Source organism: Pristiophorus japonicus, chromosome 9 (assembly GCF_044704955.1).
Source record: "Pristiophorus japonicus isolate sPriJap1 chromosome 9, sPriJap1.hap1, whole genome shotgun sequence".
Classification (NCBI taxonomy): domain Eukaryota; kingdom Metazoa; phylum Chordata; class Chondrichthyes; family Pristiophoridae; genus Pristiophorus; species Pristiophorus japonicus.
Window position 1 is genome coordinate 15073087 of NC_091985.1, and position 20929 is coordinate 15094015.

The 20929-nt window shown below is 46.7% G+C and overlaps 1 protein-coding gene across 3 annotated transcripts in view; it reads right to left on the reverse strand.

The window, feature by feature from the left end:
* vta1 (vesicle (multivesicular body) trafficking 1) overlaps positions 1-20929 on the reverse strand; it is a 226161-nt gene that overhangs the window by 106290 nt on the left and 98942 nt on the right. For all 3 annotated transcript variants that reach the window (XM_070889089.1, XM_070889088.1, XM_070889090.1), the window contains exon 3: positions 5981-6108. In XM_070889089.1, the coding sequence (XP_070745190.1) occupies positions 5981-6108 (128 nt within the window). The remainder of the gene's footprint in view (positions 1-5980; positions 6109-20929) is intronic.

A 20929-nucleotide genomic window follows, 5' to 3' on the forward strand; every position in this document is an offset into this window, starting at 1 on the left:
ATCAGTGTCGTTTTAAACAGTACATCTGTAAAGGCCTTTCGAAAGTGGGGCATCTTCAGCGAATGTGTCCACAACTGAGCAAACGTGCTGCGACTCACCATGTGGATGACGACGACCAGTCCAGCACGCACCTGGATATGCAATCTGAGGAGGAAGTTTATGGACTGTATTCGTTCCTGACAGAGCCAACTAGTAATGGTTAATGTGAAACTAAATGCCGTGCCGGCATCGGTGGAATTGGACACTGGTGCGAGTCAGTCGATAATGAGCCAAAGGACATTCGACAAGCTGTGGGACACTAAGGCTGTGAAGCCTAAGCTGAGTCCAGTCAATGCCAAGTTGCGTACTTACACCAAAGAACTCATACCGGTGATTGGCAGTGCAGTAGTCAAGGTGTCGTATGACGGTGTGGTTCATGATCTACCGTTATGGATCGTTCCAGGAAATGGTCCAACACTGTTCGGCAGGAATTGGCTTGAAAAAAATCAAATGGAATTGGAACGATATCAAAGCATTGCCATCGGTGGATGACGCTGCGTGTGCTCAAGTGCTGAGCAAGTTTCCCTCGCTGTTTGAGTCGGGCATCGGCAATTTCACAGGAGCCAAGGTGCAAATTCACCTGGACTCGGGTGCAAGACCCGTCCACCCAGGCCTCAGAATGTGACGGAGCTGCATTCGTTCCTTGGTCTACTCAAGCACTTCGGTAATTACTTACCTAGCTTGAGCACTTTATTGGGCTGTTCCATACATGATGAGGGGGGTGGTCAAAATTGAGCTGGACAGACTCCAATGTGAAGGGGTCATATCACCGGTCGAATTTAACGAATGGGCCAGTCCCATTGTTTCTGTGTTGGAGTGATGGCACGTCAGGATTTGTGGAGACTATAAGGTTACTATCAACCGATTTTCGAAGCAGGACCAGTACCAGTTACTGAAGGCTGATGACCTGTTTGCAACGCTAGCCGGCGGGAAGTCGTTCACTAAACTGGGTCTGACGTCGGCCTATATGACAGGAGTTCGTTGACACGTCGAAGAAACTTACGTGCATCAACACTCAAAGGACTATTTATCTACAACAGGTGTCCTTTTGGAATTTGCTCGGCTGCAGTCATATTTCAGAGGAGCATGGAGAGTCTATTGAAGTCCGTCCCTAGAACCGGTGTGTTTCAAGATGACATTCTGGTCACAGGTCATGACACTGCTGAACACCTGAGCAACCTTGAAGAGGTTCTACAGCGCCTGGACAAAGTGGGACTCAGACTGAAACATTCGAAATGAGTCTTCATGGCACCGGAAGTTGAATTTATGGGGAGGAAGATTGCTGCTGATGGCATCAGGCCTATGGACTCGAAAACCAAGGCCATCAAAAATGCACCCAGGCCTCAGAATGTGACAGATCTGCATTCGTTCCTTGGTCTACTCAACTACTTCGGCAATTTCTTACCTAGCTTGAGCACTTCATTAGAGCCACTGCACATGCTGCTCAGAAAAGGCGACAACTGGGTTTGGGGTGTCTCTCAAGATAGCGCTTTTAAGAAAGCTACAAATCTACTTTGCTCTAACAAGTTGCTGGTACATTATGATCCATGTAAGCGTCTAGTATTGGCCTGTGATGCTTCATCATATGGGGTTGGCTGCGTGCTCCAACAAGCTAATGATTCGGGTAAACTACATATGCTTCGAAAAATTTGTCAAAGGCGGAAAGAGCCTACAGCACGGTAGAAAAAGCAGCTTTGGCCTGCATGTATGGGGTTAAAAAGATGCATCAGTACCTGTTTGGTCTTAGTTTTGAACTCGAAACGGATCACAAGCCACTCATTTCATTGTTTTCGGAAAACAAAGGCATCAATACCAATGCATCGACCCGAATCCAGAGGTGGGCGGTGACATTATCTGCCTATGATTATGTCACTCGCCATAGACCTGGCACCGAGAATTGTGCCGATGCACTGAGCCGTCTGCCTTTGCCCACACCGGAGGTGGAGACGCCACAACCTGCAGACCTACTGTTAGTTATGGATGCTTTTGAGAGTGAAGGAACCCGTCACTGCTCAACAAGTTAGGACCTGGACCAGACAGGACCCGATTTTAATCGGTTGTAAAATGTTGTATCCTTAGTGGTGAGTGGTCTGCTATACCTATGGAAATGTGTTATGAGACCAAACCTTACAACCATCACAAAGACAAACTATCCATTCAGTCAGATGGTTTACTGTGGGTTTATTGTGTTGTTATGCCTAAGAAAGACAGAGAGAAGTTTGTACATGATCTACACAGCACTCATTCCGGTATTGTCATGATGAAAGCCATCGGCAGGTCTCACGTATGGTGGCCTGGAATTGACTCTGATCTGGAATCATGTGTGCATCAGTGCAACACTTGCATATAGCCAAGTAAAGTACCAGCGGAATCGCCGCTGAGTCTGTGGTCGTGGCCGTCCAAACCATGGTCGAGGATCCACATCGACTTTGCGGGTCCTTTCCTGGGTAAGATGTTTTTTTGTTGTGGCAGATGCGAGAGCCTTTGTGTCATGTTTGCTACTCATGGTCTGCCTGGCATTGTTGTGAGCGACAACGGATCTTGCTTCACAAGTCTGGAGTTTCAAGAGTTCATGAAACTCAATGGTATTAAACATGAGATCAGCACCATTCAAACCACCTTCTAATGGTCAAGCAGAGCGTGCTGTCCAAACAATCAAGCAGAGCATGAAATGTGTAACTCAGGGTTCACTGCAGACTCGCTTGTCATGCATATTGATTAGTTACAGGACAAGACTCCACACGCTTACCAGGATCTCGCCTGCTGAACTATTGATGGAGGGGTCGCAAGACCAAGCTCTCTCTCGTCCATCCTGACTTGAACGATCGTGTTGAAAACAGACGTCAAAATCAGCAGTGGTATCATGATCGTGCTGCTGTGTCACGCGACATCTCTTAACGATCCCGTGTATGTGTTAAATTATGGTCAAGGTCCCAAGTGGGTTGCCGGTACTGTTACGGCCAAGGAGGGTAATAGAGTGTTTATTGTCATGCTCAAGAATGGGCAAACATGCAGGAAACATGTTGATCAGATAAAGCTGCGGCACACGGATGAGCTAGAACAAGTTGAGGAAGGTACGATCAGTGACCAACCAACCTATATTCATTCATCAGAGGGCTCCGCTGTCATCAATGAATCTGGACTTTCAATCTCTGACATGGTCATTGCCACTTCCATCAGATCGGGTACCCAGCCTCCAGTAATAACTGACTCAGAACGCTCGCCCAGAACTGGAGTTGAACTGAGACGATCAATTAGTGAGCGGAAAGCTCCGGACCATCTTAATTTGTAAAAGACTAATACTAAGATCGTGAAGGGGAATGTTGTCATGAATGTATACTTGGGGTTACTAGCCACCAGGGGGCGACACTATCGGAGGTCATTGGGCTGTACGTACATGCGCGCAGGCCAGGTATATAAAAGCAAGCCACCGTGTAATGTGGGCACTTTGGGCCCAAATAAAGTTGAGCCAGGTTTGCACGTGAGTGAGTGTACAGTATTCAGTCTATCAAGCTATTACATACATAACAGAGCCCATAACAGCTTTTAAAGCAAAGTGGATAAAATAAGAAATTAAAAGGATATGGGCAGAGAAAAGGAAGACAGACTTGCATTTATGCAGCACCTTTCATGACCTCAGGATGTCCCAAAGCGCTTTACAGCCAGTGAAGTACTTTTGGAGTGTAGTCACTGTTGTAATGTGGGAAACGCAGCAGCCAATTTACCCTCAGCAAGCTTCCACAAACAGCAATATGATGATGACCAGATAATCGGCTTTTTTGTGACGTTGATAGGATAAATATAGGACAAGACACCGGGCATAACTCCCCTGCTCTTGTTCAAATCAGCGCCATGGAATATTTTATGCCCACCTGAGAATAGACAGGGCCTCCGTTTGACAGCAGCTGACAGTGCAGCACTCTCCTCAGTTAAAGTTTCGGCAATGACCCCATTCGGGGAGTGGGATTCATGCCTGGGAGACCAGTAGAAATCAGGGACTCGGAACCTTGCTCAGTTGAAGGAACATTCTTACAATGAAAAAGCTTAATCTCGAGTATTTATGAATCCCGTTATATGACAGCCGTGGTGGTGGAGGGTGGGGGGGAGGGGGAAAGAGAGGGAGGGAGCAGGTTGGATTTCGGGTTGACAACCGTCCAGGATTGGCCTGGTGTCTTCAGAAAGTCAAGATTAATCTCCAGGACACTGCTGTGAGCAACCCACCAGAAAAATCATTGGGAGATTATAAAACAAATTGTATATTTTGTTAATTTTATTTCAATACCTTCATTTATTAGTTATAAGAATATTGGAATGGGACGTTTCACTACATTAAATACACTATATAAGTACATGTTGTTGTTGTAGTAATGGGGGAAGGCAGTTTGACTGGATGGGTGTTCAAGGTCAATCCCCCAATCCACATGTGAATGAAACTCTAGGAATGTATCCAGCTAGATTCAATAATCCAAGGCAGAGAGCCTCCCCCATTCTGCCTAATATTTGAGGTTTAATTGTACAGGTGCAGTGTCGAGAATCCAGTGTTCCGGAATCTGAGACGATCGGTGGCAGGGTCGTCTGGAATCCGTAAAATGTTCCGGAATCCGGACCCGATGATCCTCCTGACCTCGGTGCCCCACCTCGGGTCTCACCCACCGACGTTGCCCTTACCTCGGGGCCTCCTCGCTGACCCGCCCGACATCCTCAGAAGGGCTCCACCCGACAGGAATCCCTCCCACCTCCCCCCCCCCCCAACCCCAACCGAATCCCTCCCACCTCCCCCCCCACAGGAATCCCTCCCACCTCCCCCCCCTCCACACCTTTGATGTTCCAAAATCCGGAAATACCCGAACCTGGGTATCAGCTTAAAATCCCTATCCTCATCCATGCCTTTGTTACCTCTCGACTTGACTATTCCATCGCACTTGAAACTGGAGCACAAAAATCTAAGCCGTTTTCTGAGTTGCTGTCTTTCGGAGGAGATGGTAAACTGAAGCTTTGTCTGCTCTCAGGTGGAGGTAAAAGATCCTATGGCACTATCAAGAGCAGCAGGGGGAGTTATCCTCAAATGTTCTGACCAATATTTAACCCTCAATCAACATCACTAAAACAGATCGTCTGTTCAATATCACATTGCTGTTTATGGGAGCATGCTGTGCGCAAATTGGCTGCTGCATTTCCAACATCTGCTTCAAAAGTACTTCATTGGCAGTAAAGTACTTTGGGACATTGAGATTGTAAAAGGTGCTATATATAATGCAAATCTGTCTTTAATTTATTCACCCCTTCCCTATAAAGCACATTTGGATGTTTTCTATATTCAAAATTTTACATAAATACAAGTTGTCATTTTCATTTTATTGGTCAGAGGCCAGTATCAGAAGTCAAGAAGCGTCAGCTCAACTCAGTAGACTAGCATTCATTCAATGGCACGGGCTGGCCAAAATTGGGCCCAGGGTCACCATTACTGATACTAGCTTTTGAATTCCAGATTTAAAAAAAATTAACTCAATTTAAATTCCCCAGCTGCCGTATTGGAATTTGAACTGACATCTCCGGATTATTACTCAAGGCCTACGGATTAACTAGTCCAGTAACAATACCACTATGTTATCGTACCCGACAGAGAAAGAGAGGACTGAAAGTATGCCATTAACAGCACTCACCTGAGCGAAGAATACCAGATGATTATTAACAGATTATGATGTTTTTTTTTTAAAAAAAAGGAATTCTGACGACCATTTTCCCACTCAGCTACACTCAAACTTTAAGCCTGTCATTCCTCATAGCATCAGTGGAAACTTAAAATACCTAAGAGCAGTGATGTTACCAGCTTTGGAAGAGATACCTCAACTGGCTACTGCAACCCATTGGCACGTGCTACATCACAATCTTAAATCAGAATTTCACCTTTTTGGAAAAAAAAACATATTGGTGGACTCACTTGTGAAATCTTTCTGCGCGATCTTCAGTATCTGCATAAAGGAACATCTTGTAGGCATAGTTCTCAACATGGGCATTCCCCACTACATCTTGAGTAATTGATTCGTTGTCACCCAACTGTTTCTTCATCTGAAAGGGAGACCAAAAAAATAGCAGAATTTAATGCCAATGGTACCATAACATATTTTGGGTAGCAGGTTATGATGCAATAATATCTTCTTGGGAGTGGGGGGGGGAGGGGGGGGGGGGAGGTGGGGGGGGAAGACAGAGACTTTTGGCACCATCAAATGTTCCCGAGGGGAACGCTTCCAGTCAGCATGTGGAGGAAGCGTCAGCCGCTTGGTGTCACCTCAGCACCGCTTCCTGATTTATCGTCTTCTCTCCCAGTCTCGTTAAATGTGGTAGTGTCTGCACTCTTGGCCTTGGCCTTTCACCCTCAATATAAAAAGAATCACTGGATTTGAACTTGAAATGTTAATATTCTAAAAAGGAGGAAAAATAATCCATCCACTATAGATGGCAGACACGGTTATAAAATGCTTTGAGGGGTCATGGAGTCATAATGGCACAGGAGGCCGCCATTCGGCCCATCGAGTCCATGCCGGTAGAACTAGAAATTCCTCATTGACCATGGAACCTGAGGAAGCAAGGTAAGACTCAACTTGTAGACCGATATTGACCCAAAAAAAAAATCAAAAAGCAGGCCAACGAACACGGTTAGTCTTGCCCTTGCCCGTTTAGTGTCGACGATATTCTCCCCTGCAAGCTGGAGATCGCGTGACACCCTCTACAGGGCACCTGGGGTCTGAGTGAACAAATCAAGTAACGGTGCATCTCCACAACCACGGATTGAAGGATTGTGAAATAATCAACGCAAGGTCTGAACAAAGAAGTATAAGTTAGAATGCTGAATTTAGTCAAATCAGGTAAAAAGAGAAAGAGAAATAAAAGAGGGAAAGAAAGAATGGATTGATTGAGAGGAGAGACAGACAAAGAAAAAGTAAAAAAAAATATTTAAAATTCAAAAGAAAATCCCCAATTCAAACCTGAAGGAATGAGACTCCACACTTGTAACAGTTCATTTTCAATACCAGTGAGGTTGGCGGTCAGTAATTAACTCTCACCATTAAAAGGGTTTGAAATGTACAGGCCCTAGCTTTCCGTGGTGAGTTCAGTTCGCATCTACCATGCAAATACGGGAACTTCACACTGCTCAATGCATGTGAATGGACAGCAAAATTCCATCTTCGCAAAGCCAAGGGCAGCTCGGCATCTCTCAGACAGCAACTTTTGCATCTGCCCTCGCCTGAAGTTACTGAGGTTTTTGCATATAAATAACGGCGTGGGTCATTACCCTCGCTGTCATTTTGACAGCAATTTTGGGCCTTAGGATCGTTCAAAAAAAGACACACAAATTGACTAAATCTCTTTCAAGTCCACCTTCTTATCACATCCCAAGTACTCCTTCACTTTCCAGAAATATCTTCTTGGCTAAAATCCGTTTGTACGGTATTGGATTCACTAAGTTCTGGGTTTTTAATGGCCCCGTGGTTTTTAATCCTTGCTCAGTGTGAATAGCACAAGGGCGGCTCATTTCTCAAGAGGAGTCAGTCACTCAACAAGGATCTACCAGCATTCAAATATGAGGCCGTTTAGATATTAACGGATGTAGAATTACTATCAGATCCAAACACGCCATTTGCCTCATTATTTTTGAGCTGCTAGAAATCTGACTGCAGGAATAATAAAAGAATTGCAAGCTCCAGAGGGAACTCTTAAAATTCTGGCAATGTTTTTCAGCACATATTCCAATTAAGTAGGCTGGGGAGCACCAGTGGTCATAAATTTAAGTTGTCCAAATCTAGGTTAGATGTCAGGAGGTGGTTCTTTTCCCAGAGAACAGGCTGCCGTCTCGTGCGATGAATGCTCATTCGCTGAATTCCTTTAAGCAAGAGCTGGACCCGTTTCTGGCTGCGGCGGCGATCACCTCTTGCAGAAGGTAGGCACTGCAGGGAAATTCAGGGCCAGAGCGATCTCCTAGACTAATTTCAATCGCCTCGATGGGTCGCAGAAGAATTTCCTGTTTCCCCTCCCCCCCCCCCACCGGCCCAGGGTTTTTTCACCTCTCCAAGGAGATCACATGGTTTTGAGGGGGTGGAAAGTGTGATGCATAAGGTATCACAAAATGTGTGGAACAGGCTCGATGGACAAGAGGGTCTTTAACTGCACGTCATTGTTCTTATGTTTGAATATAAAAATAGCTCTTCTGTGACTCAATGATTCCAGTCTGGGATGAGTGGTTAATCATGTTTCAGAACTCCGTTTTGGAAATGGCACTCTCAGGTGGGAGGAGAGAGACTCGCACCCGTGTCCAATTCCAAGAATACTGGAACCCCATTTAATTTAACTTCCAGCATTATCGGAGGACTTTTGGTCAAAGAATGTACCCCAGACACCACTTCGTCCTGCACCTCAGGTTGAGTTGTCTGTGCCGCTTGATCAACGCTGGATCGATTATCCTCAGCCACGTGGTGTGTCGCAGCACGCTTGCGGACACATTTGCTGAAGGTGCCCCATTGTTGCACAGCCTTTACACGTATTACTTGAATTGGATTGATGGGCCCAATGATAGCCCCCACAACGCCAATAAGACGAGATTTGATCCACCCCCGATGGCGGACTTTGAGCAGTTACAGATCGTATGAACGCAGACAAGTAGGCCCCTGCCATGTGCAATTATGCCTGCCTACGATATTTTATGCACAGTACATGCCGGTGAGTTTCGATGCTGGGAAGATATGAGTTGCGAGTTTTCGTCCGTGGACATGCATGCCTGAGCGATCGCGATGGCCCTATTCAGGTCGAGAGATTCAGCAGCCAGCAGCTTTCGAAGGGTGACCTCTTGGCCAATGCCAAGCACGAAAAAGTCCCGCAGCATTTCCTCCAACACAGCTCCGAAGTTGCACGGCCCAGCGAGACGCCTCAGGTCGGTGACAAATTCCGTCACGTCCTGGCCCTCGGAGCGATTGTGCGTATAGAAACGATACCTCGCCATGATGATGCTTTCCTTCGGTTTAAAGTGGTTCCGAACCAGCGTACACAATTCATTGTCTTATTCGTTGGTTGAGTCGGTGAGAGTAATTATTGATAAGGCCATAAATGTTTGACCCACAAACGGTGAGGAGAACCGCCCTGCGCTTAATTGCGTTATTGGTTCTTTCCAATCCGTTGGCTACAAAGTACTGGTCAAGGCGATCAGTGAAATCCTCCCAGTCTTCTCCTTCCACGAATCTCTCCAAAATTCCAACAGACATGGTTGTGAGAAAGTTCGTATTTTTAACTCGTCACCTGTTGTTAGGTATCGAATAACTCCGAGGCTAAGTACGGTGAGCTAGTTCAGGCACGATCTTACTCCAGTTTATTTAGTCTCAAAGTGAAGATTCAACATGGCTGCCAACATTATATACACGGCTTGCACGTGTCTGCCAGTGACCATTAGGACTCAGACAGTCGCTCCCTCCGGTGGTAGGTAAAACCCAGTTAACATACGTAACACATTATCCCCAACCCCACGAGCCTTTATCATGTGCAACACCCTTTCGTGTGGTACCTTATCGAAAGCCTTTTGAAAATCCAAATATACTACATAAGGTTGTTAGGTGATGAGAGGTAGGGCATGAAGGTTGGGAGAGGGGGGAAAAGCAATATCAGCCAGTATTCACACTCCGAATAACTATTTAGTCACTCTTGTTGGAAAGGGAATGCATGTGAATGTCAGGTGAGGACAGGTTCGTGCTTGATTACAAATTCACAAATAACGAGCTGACACTCGTTATCTGCTGCTGGAGATTCAATCGGGCTTTTCTTTAAATCATGTCTCACGACATACTCCAGAGACTTAAACCGAGGCCCTGTCCGGTGGATGTAAAAGATCCCTCATCACTATTTCGAAGAGCAGCAGGGGAGCTCTCCCTGGTGTCCTGGCCAATATTTATCCCTCACTCAACATCACTTTAAAAAAAAGATTATCTGGCCATTATCACATTGCTGTTTGTGGGAGCTTGCTGTGCACAAAATGGCTGCCAAGTTGCCTACATCACAACAGTGACTACACTTCAAAAGTACTTAATTGGTTGTAAAACGCTTTGGGACATCCTGAGGCCGTGAGGGACGCTATATGAATGCAAGTCTTTTTCATGACTGGGTGAATAGAGGAAACGACTATTTCTTCTGCTCGGGGAGTCACTGACGAGAGGTCATCAATTTAAAATGGTCACTAATAGACTTAAACGAGAGGTGTTCACTGTGACAGCTATCAATAAAAACAGCATTCTCTACACTAACTACGACCTGCCACCCCTCTTTGTTCAGTGAGACGGCACTGTTGACAAGCAGGGAAAGCGTGCGAAGTGAAGCAAAGATTCTGCGGAGAGGGTATGCTGCTGTATGCGGGGTCTTATCGATAGGCGAGAACAGCAGTGAATTAACCGGGCCAGGGCAGCATAGACCCCAGGGGCTTTATTCTTCAGCGTGAAGCAAAAACAATCAATAGCCAGACTTCTTGGCCTGTGCAATTAAAATATATTTTTAAAAAATCACCTTTTTTGGGCAGGTTACCAACCTTAACCACCAGGAATTCAGGAAAACTATCCACTGAGGATTGATATTTGAATCTTGGAATTAATAGAAATTGGCACAGGCTCAACAAGTTTTTCATCACCATTATATCATCCGTCAGTTCAGAAACGTGTTGAAACATCAGGTCAAAATAGGCAATGAAATACAGCAGAAAGTTGGATCTGACTTCTCAAAACGTACCTCAAAGAGGGTGCCTTGCCATCAGTGCCCCCTTGAAATATAATTAAAATTCCAACGGAAAAGCACTGTGATCTATGTTAACTGTTTTTTCCCCTTATAAGCTGCTTCATCAATGCAAGTCTTTAAGTCTCTCAGCAAGCAATTCTCAGTCACAATGAAATGAAGCGTTGTGTCCTGCAGATGACCGGGAAGACTACCTTACAGATCTGAGACCAACAATGCACTGTTTAAAATAAACATAAGCCCCGGAGTCAGAAGGCTGTGGGTACAAGACCCACTCCAGAGACTAGAGCACATAAATCCCAGGCCGACACTCCAGTGCAGTGCTGAGGGAGTGCTGCACTGTCAGAGGTGCCGTCTTTCAGATGAGACATGAAACCGAGGCCCCGTCTGCCCTCTCCGGTGGACGTAAAAGATCCCATGGCACTATTTCGAAGAACAGGGGAGTTATCCCCGGTGTCCTGGCCAATGAGTGTGTGTGTGCGCGCGCGCGCGTGTGTGTGTGAGAGTGTGTGTGAGAGTGTGAGAGTGTGTGTGTGTGTGAGAGAGTGTGTGTGAGAGAGAGAGTGTGTGTGTGTGAGTGTGTGTGTGAGCGAGTGTGCGCGTGCGCGAGTGTGCGAGTGTGCGAGAGATCGAGAGCCAGCGGCAGTTGGTGAGAGGGGAGCGACCTATAAAAGGCCCAGCGGGAGATCGAGAGCCAGCAGCAGTTGGAGAGACGCGGGAGCAGCCTATCAAAGGCCCAGCGGGAGATCGAGAGCCAGCGGCAGTTGGTGAGACGCGGGAGCAGCCTATAAAAGGCCCAGCGGGAGATCGAGAGCCAGCAGCAGTTGGTGAGACGCGGGAGCAGCCTATAAAAGGCCCAGCGGGAGATCGAGAGCCAGCGGCAGTTGGTGAGAGGGGAGCGACCTATAAAAGGCCCAGTGGGAGATCGAGAGCCAGCGGCAGTTGGTGAGACGCGGGAGCAGCCTATAAAAGGCCCAGCGGGAGATCGAGAGCCAGCAGCAGTTGGTGAGACGCGGGAGCAGCCTATCAAAAGGCAGCTACAGCGGGAGAGAAAGCAAAATAGAAGTAGAAAGTAATCAAAAAGTGACGTCACAGCCAATGGGGTAAGTGATTGGCTGGTGATTGGTGAGTAGCTTTTCTTTTCTTTTTTATATCAGTAAGTGAACTGTAACATTGTTATTACCAATTTAAGTGTATCTAAGGTTAAGGCATGGCAGGAGAGCTCGGCCATGTGATATGCTCCTCCTGTACCATGTGGGAACTCGGGGACACTTCCGGTGTCCCTGGGCGCTACGTGTGTGGGAAGTGTATCCGCCTCGAGCTCTTGACGGTCCGCGTTGCGGAATTGGAGCTGAGGGTGGATTCACTCTGGAGCATCCACGATGCTGAGAATGACGTGAGTATCACGTGCAGTGAGTTGGTCTTACCGCAGGAGAAGGGTCCACAGCCAGATAGGGAATGGAAGACCAGCAGGAAGAGCAGTGCAAGAAAGATAGTGCAGGGGTCCCCTGTGGTCATCCCCCTGCAAAACAGATACACTGCTTTGAGTACTGTTGGGGAGGATGACTCATCAGGGGAGGGCAGCAGCAGCCAAGTTCATGGCACCGTGGCTGGCTCTGCTGCAAAGGAGGGCAGGAAAAAGAGTGGGAGCGCGATAGTGATAGGGGATTCGATGGTGAGGGGAATAGATAGGCGTTTCTGCGGACACAACAGAGACTCCAGGATGGTATGTTGCCTCCCTGGTGCAAGGGTCAAGGATGTCTCGGAGCGGGTGCAGGACATTCTGAAATGGGAGGGAGAACAGCCAGTTGTCGTGGTGCACATTGGTACCAACGACATAGGTAAAAAAAGGGATGAGGTCCTACGAAAAGAATTTAAGGAGCTAGGAGCTAAATTAAAAAGTAGGACCTCAAAAGTAGTAATCTCGGGATTGCTACCAGTGCCACGTGCTAGTCAGAGTAGGAATCGCAGGATAGCGCAGATGAATACATGGCTTGAGCAGTAGTGCAGCAGGGAGGGATTCAAATTCTTGGGGCATTGGAACCGGTTCTGGGGGAGGTGGGACCAGTACAAACCGGACGGTCTGCACCTGGGCAGGACCGGAGCCAATGTCCTAGGGGGAGTGTTTGCTAGTGCTGTTGGGGAGGAGTTAAACTAATATTGCAGGGGGATGGGAACCTATGCAGGGAGACAGAGGGAGACAAAAATGAGTCAAAAGCAAAAGACAGAAAGGAGATGAGGAAAAGTGGAGGGCAGAGAAACCCAAGGCAAAGAACAAAAAGGGCCACTGTACAGCAAAATTCTAGAAGGACAAAGGGTGTTAAAAAAGCAAGCCTGAAGGTTTTGTGTCTTAATGCAAGGAGTATCCGCAATAAGGTGGATGAATTAACTGTGCAAATAGATGTTAACAAATATGATGTGATTGGGATTACAGAGACGTGGCTCCAGGATGATCAGGGCTGGGAACTCAACATCCAGGGGTATTCAACATTCAGGAAGGATAGAATAAAAGGAAAAGGAGGTGGGGTAGCATTGCTGGTTAAAGAGGAGATTAATGCAATAGTTAGGAAAGACATTAGCTTGGATGATGTGGAATATATATGGGTAGAGCTGCAGAACACTAAAGGGCAAAAATCGTTAGTGGGAGTTGTGTACAGACCTCCAAACAGTAGTAGTGATGTTGGGGAGGGCATCAAACAGGAAATTAGGAGTGCATGCAATAAAGGTGCAGCAGTTATAATGGGTGACTTTAATATGCACATAGATTGGGCTAGCCAAACTGGAAGCAATACGGTGGAGGAGGATGTCCTAGAGTGCATAAGGGATGGTTTTCTAGACCAATATGTCGAGGAACCAACTAGGGGGGAGGCCATCTTAGACTGGGTGTTGTGTAATGAGAGAGGATTAATTAGCAATCTCATTGTGCGAGGCCCCTTGGGAAAGAGTGACCATAATATGGTGGAATTCTGCATTAGGATGGAGAATGAAACAGTTAATTCAGAGACCATGGTCCAGAACTTAAAGAAGGCTAACTTTGAAGGTATGAGGCATGAATTGGCTAAGATAGATTGGCTAATGATACTTAAGGGGTTGACTGTGGATGGGCAATGGCAGACATTTAGAGACCGCATGGATGAATTACAACAATTGTACATTCCTGTCTGGCGTAAAAATAAAAAAGGGAAGGTGGCTCAACCGTGGCTATCTAGGAAAATCAGGGATAGTACTAAAGCCAAGGAAATGGCATACACATTGGCCAGAAATAGCAGCGAACCTGGGGACTGGGAGAAATTTAGAACTCAGCAGAGAAGGACAAAGGGTTTGATTAGGGCAGGGAAAATGGAGTACGAGAAGAAGCTTGCAGTGAACATTAAGGAGGATTGTAAAAGTTTCTATAGGTATGTAAAGAGAAAAAGGTTAGTAAAGACAAACGTAGGTCCCCTGCAGTCAGAATCAGGGGAAGTCATAACGGGGAACAAAGAAATGGCAGACCAATTGAACAAGTACTTTGGTTCAGTATTCACTAAGGAGGACACAAACAACCTTTCGGATATAAAAGTGGTCAGAGGGTCTAGTAAGGAGGAGGAACTGAGGGAAATCTTTATTAGTCGGGAAATTGTGTTGGGGAAATTGATGGGATTGAAGGCCGATAAATCCCCAGGGCCTGATGGACTGCATCCCAGAGTACTTAAGGAGGTGGCCTTGGAAATAGCGGATGCATTGACAGTCATTTTCCAACATTCCATTGACTCTGGATCAGTTCCTATTGAGTGGAGGGTAGCCAATGTAACCCCACTTTTTAAAAAAGGAGGGAGAGAGAAAGCAGGGAATTATAGACCGGTCAGCCTGACCTCAGTAGTGGGTAAAATGATGGAATCAATTATTAAGGATGTCATAGCAGCGCATTTGGAAAATGGTGACATGATAGGTCCAAGTCAGCATGGATTTGTGAAAGGGAGATCATGCTTGACAAATCTTCTGGAATTTTTTGAGGATGTTTCCAATAAAGTGGGCAAAGGAGTACCAGTTGATGTGGTATATTTGGACTTTCAGAAAGCTTTCGACAAGGTCCCACACAGGAGATTAATGTGCAAAGTTAAAGCACATGGGATTGGGGGTAGTGTGCTGACGTGGATTGAGAACTGGTTGTCAGACAGGAAGCAAAGAGTAGGAGTAAATGGGTACTTTTCGGAATGGCAGGCAGTGACTAGTGGGGTACCGCAGGGTTCTGTGCTGGGGCCCCAGCTGTTTACATTGTACATTAATGATTTAGACGAGGGGATTAAATGTAGTATCTCCAAATTTGCGAATGACACTAAGTTGGGTGGCAGTGTGAGCTGCGAGGAGGATGCTATGAGGCTACAGAGTGACTTGGATAGGTTAGGTGAGTGGGCAAATGCGTGGCAGATGAAGTATAATGTGGATAAATGTGAGGTTATCCACTTTGGTGGTAAAAACAGAGAGACAGACTATTATCTGAATGGTGACAGATTAGGAAAAGGGAAGGTGCAACGAGACCTGGGTGTCATGGTACATCAGTCATTGAAGGTTGGCATGCAGGTACAGCAGGCGGTTAAGAAAGCAAATGGCATGTTGGCCTTCATAGCGAGGGGATTGGAGTACAGGGGCAGGGAGGTGTTGCTACAGTTGTACAGGGCCTTGGTGAGGCCACACCTGGAGTATTGTGTACAGTTTTGGTCTCCTAACTTGAGGAAGGACATTCTTGCTATTGAGGGAGTGCAGCGAAGATTCACCAGACTGATTCCCGGGATGGTGGGACTGACCTATCAAGAAAGACTGGATCAACTGGGCTTGTATTCACTGGAGTTCAGAAGAGTGAGAGGGGACCTCATAGAAACATTTAAAATTCTGATGGGTTTGGACAGGTTGGATGCAGGAAGAATGTTCCCAATGTTGGGGAAGTCCAGAACCAGGGGTCACAGTCTAAGGATAAGGGGTAAGCCATTTAGGACCGAGATAAGGAGAAACTTCTTCACCCAGAGAGTGGTGAACCTGTGGAATTCTCTACCACAGGAAGTAGTTGAGGCCAATTTACTAAATATATTCAAAAGGGAGTTAGATGACGTCCTTACTACTAAGGGGATCAAGGGGTATGGCGTGAAAGCAGGAAGGGGGTACTGAAGTTTCATGTTCAGCCATGAACTCATTGAATGGCGGTGCAGGCTAGAAGGGCTGAATGGCCTGCTCCTGCACCTATTTTCTATGTTTCTATGTTTATCCCTCAATCAACACAAAAATAGATTATCTGGTCATCACATTGCTGCTCGCGGGAGCTTGCTGTGCGCAAGCTGGCTGCGCGTTTCCCACATTACAACACTCCAAAAGTACTTCACTGGCTGTAAACTGCTTGGAGATGTCCGGTGGTCATGAAAGGCGCTATATAATTGCAAGTCTTTCTTTCTTTTATTCCTGAACTGATGACTTGAGTGTGGCCCACAAGACAGTAGCTTCACAAATGCAGCACTCCCTCAGTGGCGCGCTGGACTGAGAGTAACCAAGAATTGAATAATAATCGCCAGGACACTGTTGAGCAACACCCAGGAGAACAATTATAGCTTCAATAAAAAAAAATGCATTTTTCCTTATTTTCTTCAAACATTTCTGTATTAGTTATAAAAAATATTTGGAGATGGGGGGGGGGGGGCGCAGGGGGAGGCTGTTTGACAATTAAGAATCATCCAATGAGTCTGTTTGCTTTCCAACTGGCGTGGAAAGTCTGTGCAGTGAGAGGATGGGTGTGTTGGATGACCAATGGCGGGAGTGTGGGGGCGGGGCAATTGGAGACCGGGATCATGTGATGAAACCTCCAAGGAATATGTCCAATCAGAGTTGGTGCCTAGCTGAGGGGTCACCTGGATTACAGGTTAAAGTGGTGGATTGAGGCTCAAAGTCACAAGCTTCCACCTCAGAGGAGTAAATGCCACCAACGGAGCTAAACAAACACTGCAGTACTGACAACACCCTTAACGAATGAGGTATGCTCTAGAGTCGGAAGAACATAACATAAGAACTAGGAACAGGAGTAGGCCATCTAGCCGTTCGAGCCTGCTCTGCCATTCAACAAGATCATGGCTGATCTGGCCGTGGACTCAGCTCCATTTACCGGCCCGCTCCCCGTAACCCTTTATTCCCTTATTGGTTAAAATCTATCTATCTGTGACTTGAATACATTCAATGAGCTAGCCTCAACTGCTTCCTTGGGCAGAGAATTCCACAGATTCACAACCCTCGGAGAAGAAATTCCTTCTCAACTCGGTTTTAAATTGGCTCCCCCGTATTTTGAGGCTGTGCCCCTTAGTTCTAGTCTCCCCGACCAGTGGAAACAACCTCTCCGCCTCTATCTTGTCTATCCCTTTCATTATTTTAAATGTTTCGATAAGATCACCCCTCATCCTTCTGAACTCCAACGAGATCGAAATGTAGGTTAAAATCCCCCATGACTACTGCCGTTCCTTTTTCACATGCCTCCATTATTCCCTTGATTATTGCCCGCCCCACTGTGAAGTTATTATTTGGGGGCCTATAAACTATGCCCACCAGTGACTTTTTCCCCTTACTATCTCTAATCTCCACCCACAATGATTTAACATTTTGTTCATTAGAGCCAATATCGTCTCTCACAACTGCCCTGATATCATCCTTTATTAACAGAGCTACCCCACCTCCTTTCCTTCTTGTCTATCTTTCCGAATCGTCAGATACCCCTGTGTGTTTAATTCCCAGTCTTGGCCACCCTGCAACCATGTTTCTGTAATGGCCACCAAATCATACCCATTTGTAATGATTTGTGCCGTCAACTCATTTACTTTATTTCGAATGCTGCGTGCGTTTAGGTACAGCGTTTTAATACTAGTTTTTAAACCATGATTTTTAGTTTTGACCCCTCCTGCAGCCCCTTTATATTCAGCGGCCCTTTTTGTTTTTTGCCTTGGGTTTCTCGGCCCTCCACTTTTACTCATCTCCTTTCTGTCTTTTGCTTTTGTCTCCTTTTTGTTTCCCTCTGTCTCCCTGCATTGGTTCCCATCCCCCTGCCATATTAGTTTAACTCCTCCCCAACAGTACTAGCAAACACTCCCCCTACGACATTGGTTCCGGTCCTGCCCAGGTGCAGACCGTCCGCTTTGTACTGGTCCCACCTCCCCCAGAACCGGTTCCAATGCCCCAGGAATTTGAATCCCTCCCTGCTGCACCACTGCTCAAGCCACGTATTCATCTGTGCTATCCTGCGATTCCTACTCTGACTAGCACGTGGCACTGGTAGCAATCTCGAGATTACTACTTTTGAGGTCCTACTTTTTAAATTTAGCTCCTAGCTCCTTAAATTCGTCTCGTAGGACCTCATCCCTTTTTTTACCTACGTCGTTGGTACAAATGTGCACCACAACAACTGGCTGTTCTCCCTCCCTTTTTAGAATGTCCTGCACCAGCTCGGAAACATCCTTGACACTTGCACCAGGGAGGCAACATACCATCCTGGAGTCTCGGTTGCGGCCGCAGAAACGCCTATCTATTCCCCTTACAATCGAATCCCCTATCACTATCGCTCTCCCACTCTTTTTCCTGCCCACCTGTGCAGCAGAGCCAGCCACGATGCCATGAACTTGGCTGCTGCTGCCCTCCCCTGATGAGTCATCCCCCTCAACAGTACTCAAAACGGTGTATCTGTTTTGCAGGGGGATGACCGCAGGGGACCCCTGCACTACCTTCCTTGCACTGGTTTTCCATTCCCTAGCTGGCTGTGGACCCTTCAGCTGTGGTAAGACCAGCTCGCTACACGTGCTACTCACGTCATTCTCAGCATCGTGGATGCTCCAGAGTGAATCCACCCTCAGCTCCAATTCCGCAACGCAGACCGTCAGGAGCTGGAGGCGGATACACTTCCCGCACATGTAGTCGTCAGGGACACCGGAAGTGTCAGAGTTCCCACATGGTACAGGAGGAGCATATCACGTGACCGAGCTCTCCTGCTATGACTTAACCCTTAGATACGCTTAATTTGGCAACAACAATGTTAACAAGTTACTTACTGATATAGGAGAGAAAAAAGAAAAAATTACTCACCAATCAGCAGCCAATCACTTACCCCCTTGGCTGTGACGCCACCTTTCTGTTTCTTTCTACTTCTTTTTTGCCTTCTCCCTGTAGCTGCACCGGCTCGCTTCTCCACGCACCTCCTCGACGCTGCTCCCGACTGCCGCCGATGCTGGACGCTGGAAATTTCCTTGGAGCTCTGCCACTGCAACTTTGGAGATGTGGCTGGAACCCCCAATCACGCGCGCAAACGGCAGCGGAGCGGGAGCAGCTCCAAGGGAATTCCCGGACTAGGCGTTACACATGAACCTGATTCACTCCCTTCGGTCTTGCTCTGGCCTCTAGGAAGCAGAGGAAACTTGCCACCCTGCTGGATTACAAAGTGTCCTACACTGTTCAAGGTTGAGATAGATTTTTGGACTCCAGAGGAATTAAGAGATATGGAGGATAGGGCCGAAAAGTGGAGTTGAAGTTCAAGTTCAGCCATGATCTTATTGAATGGCGGAGCAGGCTCGAGGGAGCCTATGGCCTATACTTGCTCTTGTTGGGTCACTGGACTCAGCTACAGGGACTGGTTACAAGTTGGGCATCAAGGCTGAAGGAGGAAAAAGGACAAACAAATTGAGAAACTATGGTGGCTCATGACCTCTTCTCAATGAGCCCCAATTGATATTCAAGTATCTTCTGTGATTGAACAGCTCTCACTTCAAACACTAAGTGAAGACCTCACTTGTCAGACAGGTTTCCATCTCCTGTTTAGGGGGTGGGGGGGGGGGGGGGTAAATAAAAAAGGTGGAACAAAGCAAGTTCTACTCTGCAGAGGTCCTTATTTGGACTAGCTGCACTGAGCTAGCATGATAGCAGGAGGCAGCCCTTAGAGGAACTGAATAGTATAACTTACATTTCCTCAGCACTCAAATACATAGATGTCCCATAAGGCAGTCGACAAACGGAGACGGAGCAGAAGGGAGAAAGGTGGCAGAGAGAAAAAAAAGAGAGCCCTGCAAGCAAGAACCAGGCGTTGGAGCAGAAGAGGAGGACATCAGTGCTTGAGTGGAAGGAGAGGGGAATGAAAAACAGGTCAGCGTATCGGGAAAAATACGCAAACAATTGAAAAAATGTGTTGATGAGAGTATAGTCTGGGGGAACTTTTTGTTACGTACTCCCATATTTTATATTGGAATAATATGAAGCAAAAGACTGATTTAAAAAATATAGATGCACAAAACTAACCTTGACGGCTTTCCTGGGATCGAGAGGCTCCACATCACCTCCCAGGCCTGTCCTTAGTCACAACTGCGACTACATTTTGTGAAGCCTCTCTAGGAAAGCTTCAAGGATACCCAACATGAACAGGTCTCCATTTGGGTGAGAAATTTGACATTCCCAAAAAATATTCTTGAATCTCCTTCCTCCAAATACAAGGGGGGGGGGGGGGGGGGGGGGGAATCATGTTGAGCAGAAACACTCCTGCTATGCTGTCCTTGTCCTGTTGGGAAGATATTTCCCCTAGCTGGGCAGCCTAGAACTATGGGTCACAGCTGCAGAATAAGCTCAGCCATTTAGGACTGAGGAGGAGGAGAAATGCCTTCACTCAAAGGGTTGTGAATCTTTGGAATTCTCTACCCCAGAGAGCTGTGGATGCTGTCATCAAGGCAGAGATCAAGAGATTTTTGGATATTAAGGAAATCAAGGAAAATGGGGATAGTGCAGGAAGGTAGAGTGGAGTAGAAGTCCAATCGTAGAAACATAGAAAATAGATGCAGGAGCAGGCCATTCGATCCTGCACCGCCATTCAATATGATCATGGCTGATCATTCAACCTCAGTACCCTAACCCCAGCCTTCTCTCCATACCCTGATCCCTTTAGCCGTCAGGGCCACATCTAACTCCCTTTTGAATATATCCAATGAACAACTTTGTGGCAGAGAATTCCACAGGTTCACAACTCTGGGTGAAAAAGTTTCTCCTCATCTCAGTCCTATATGGCTTACCCCTTATCCTTAGACTGTGTCCCCTGGTTCTGGACTTCCTCAACACCGGAAACATTCTTCCTGCATCTAACCTGTCCAATCCC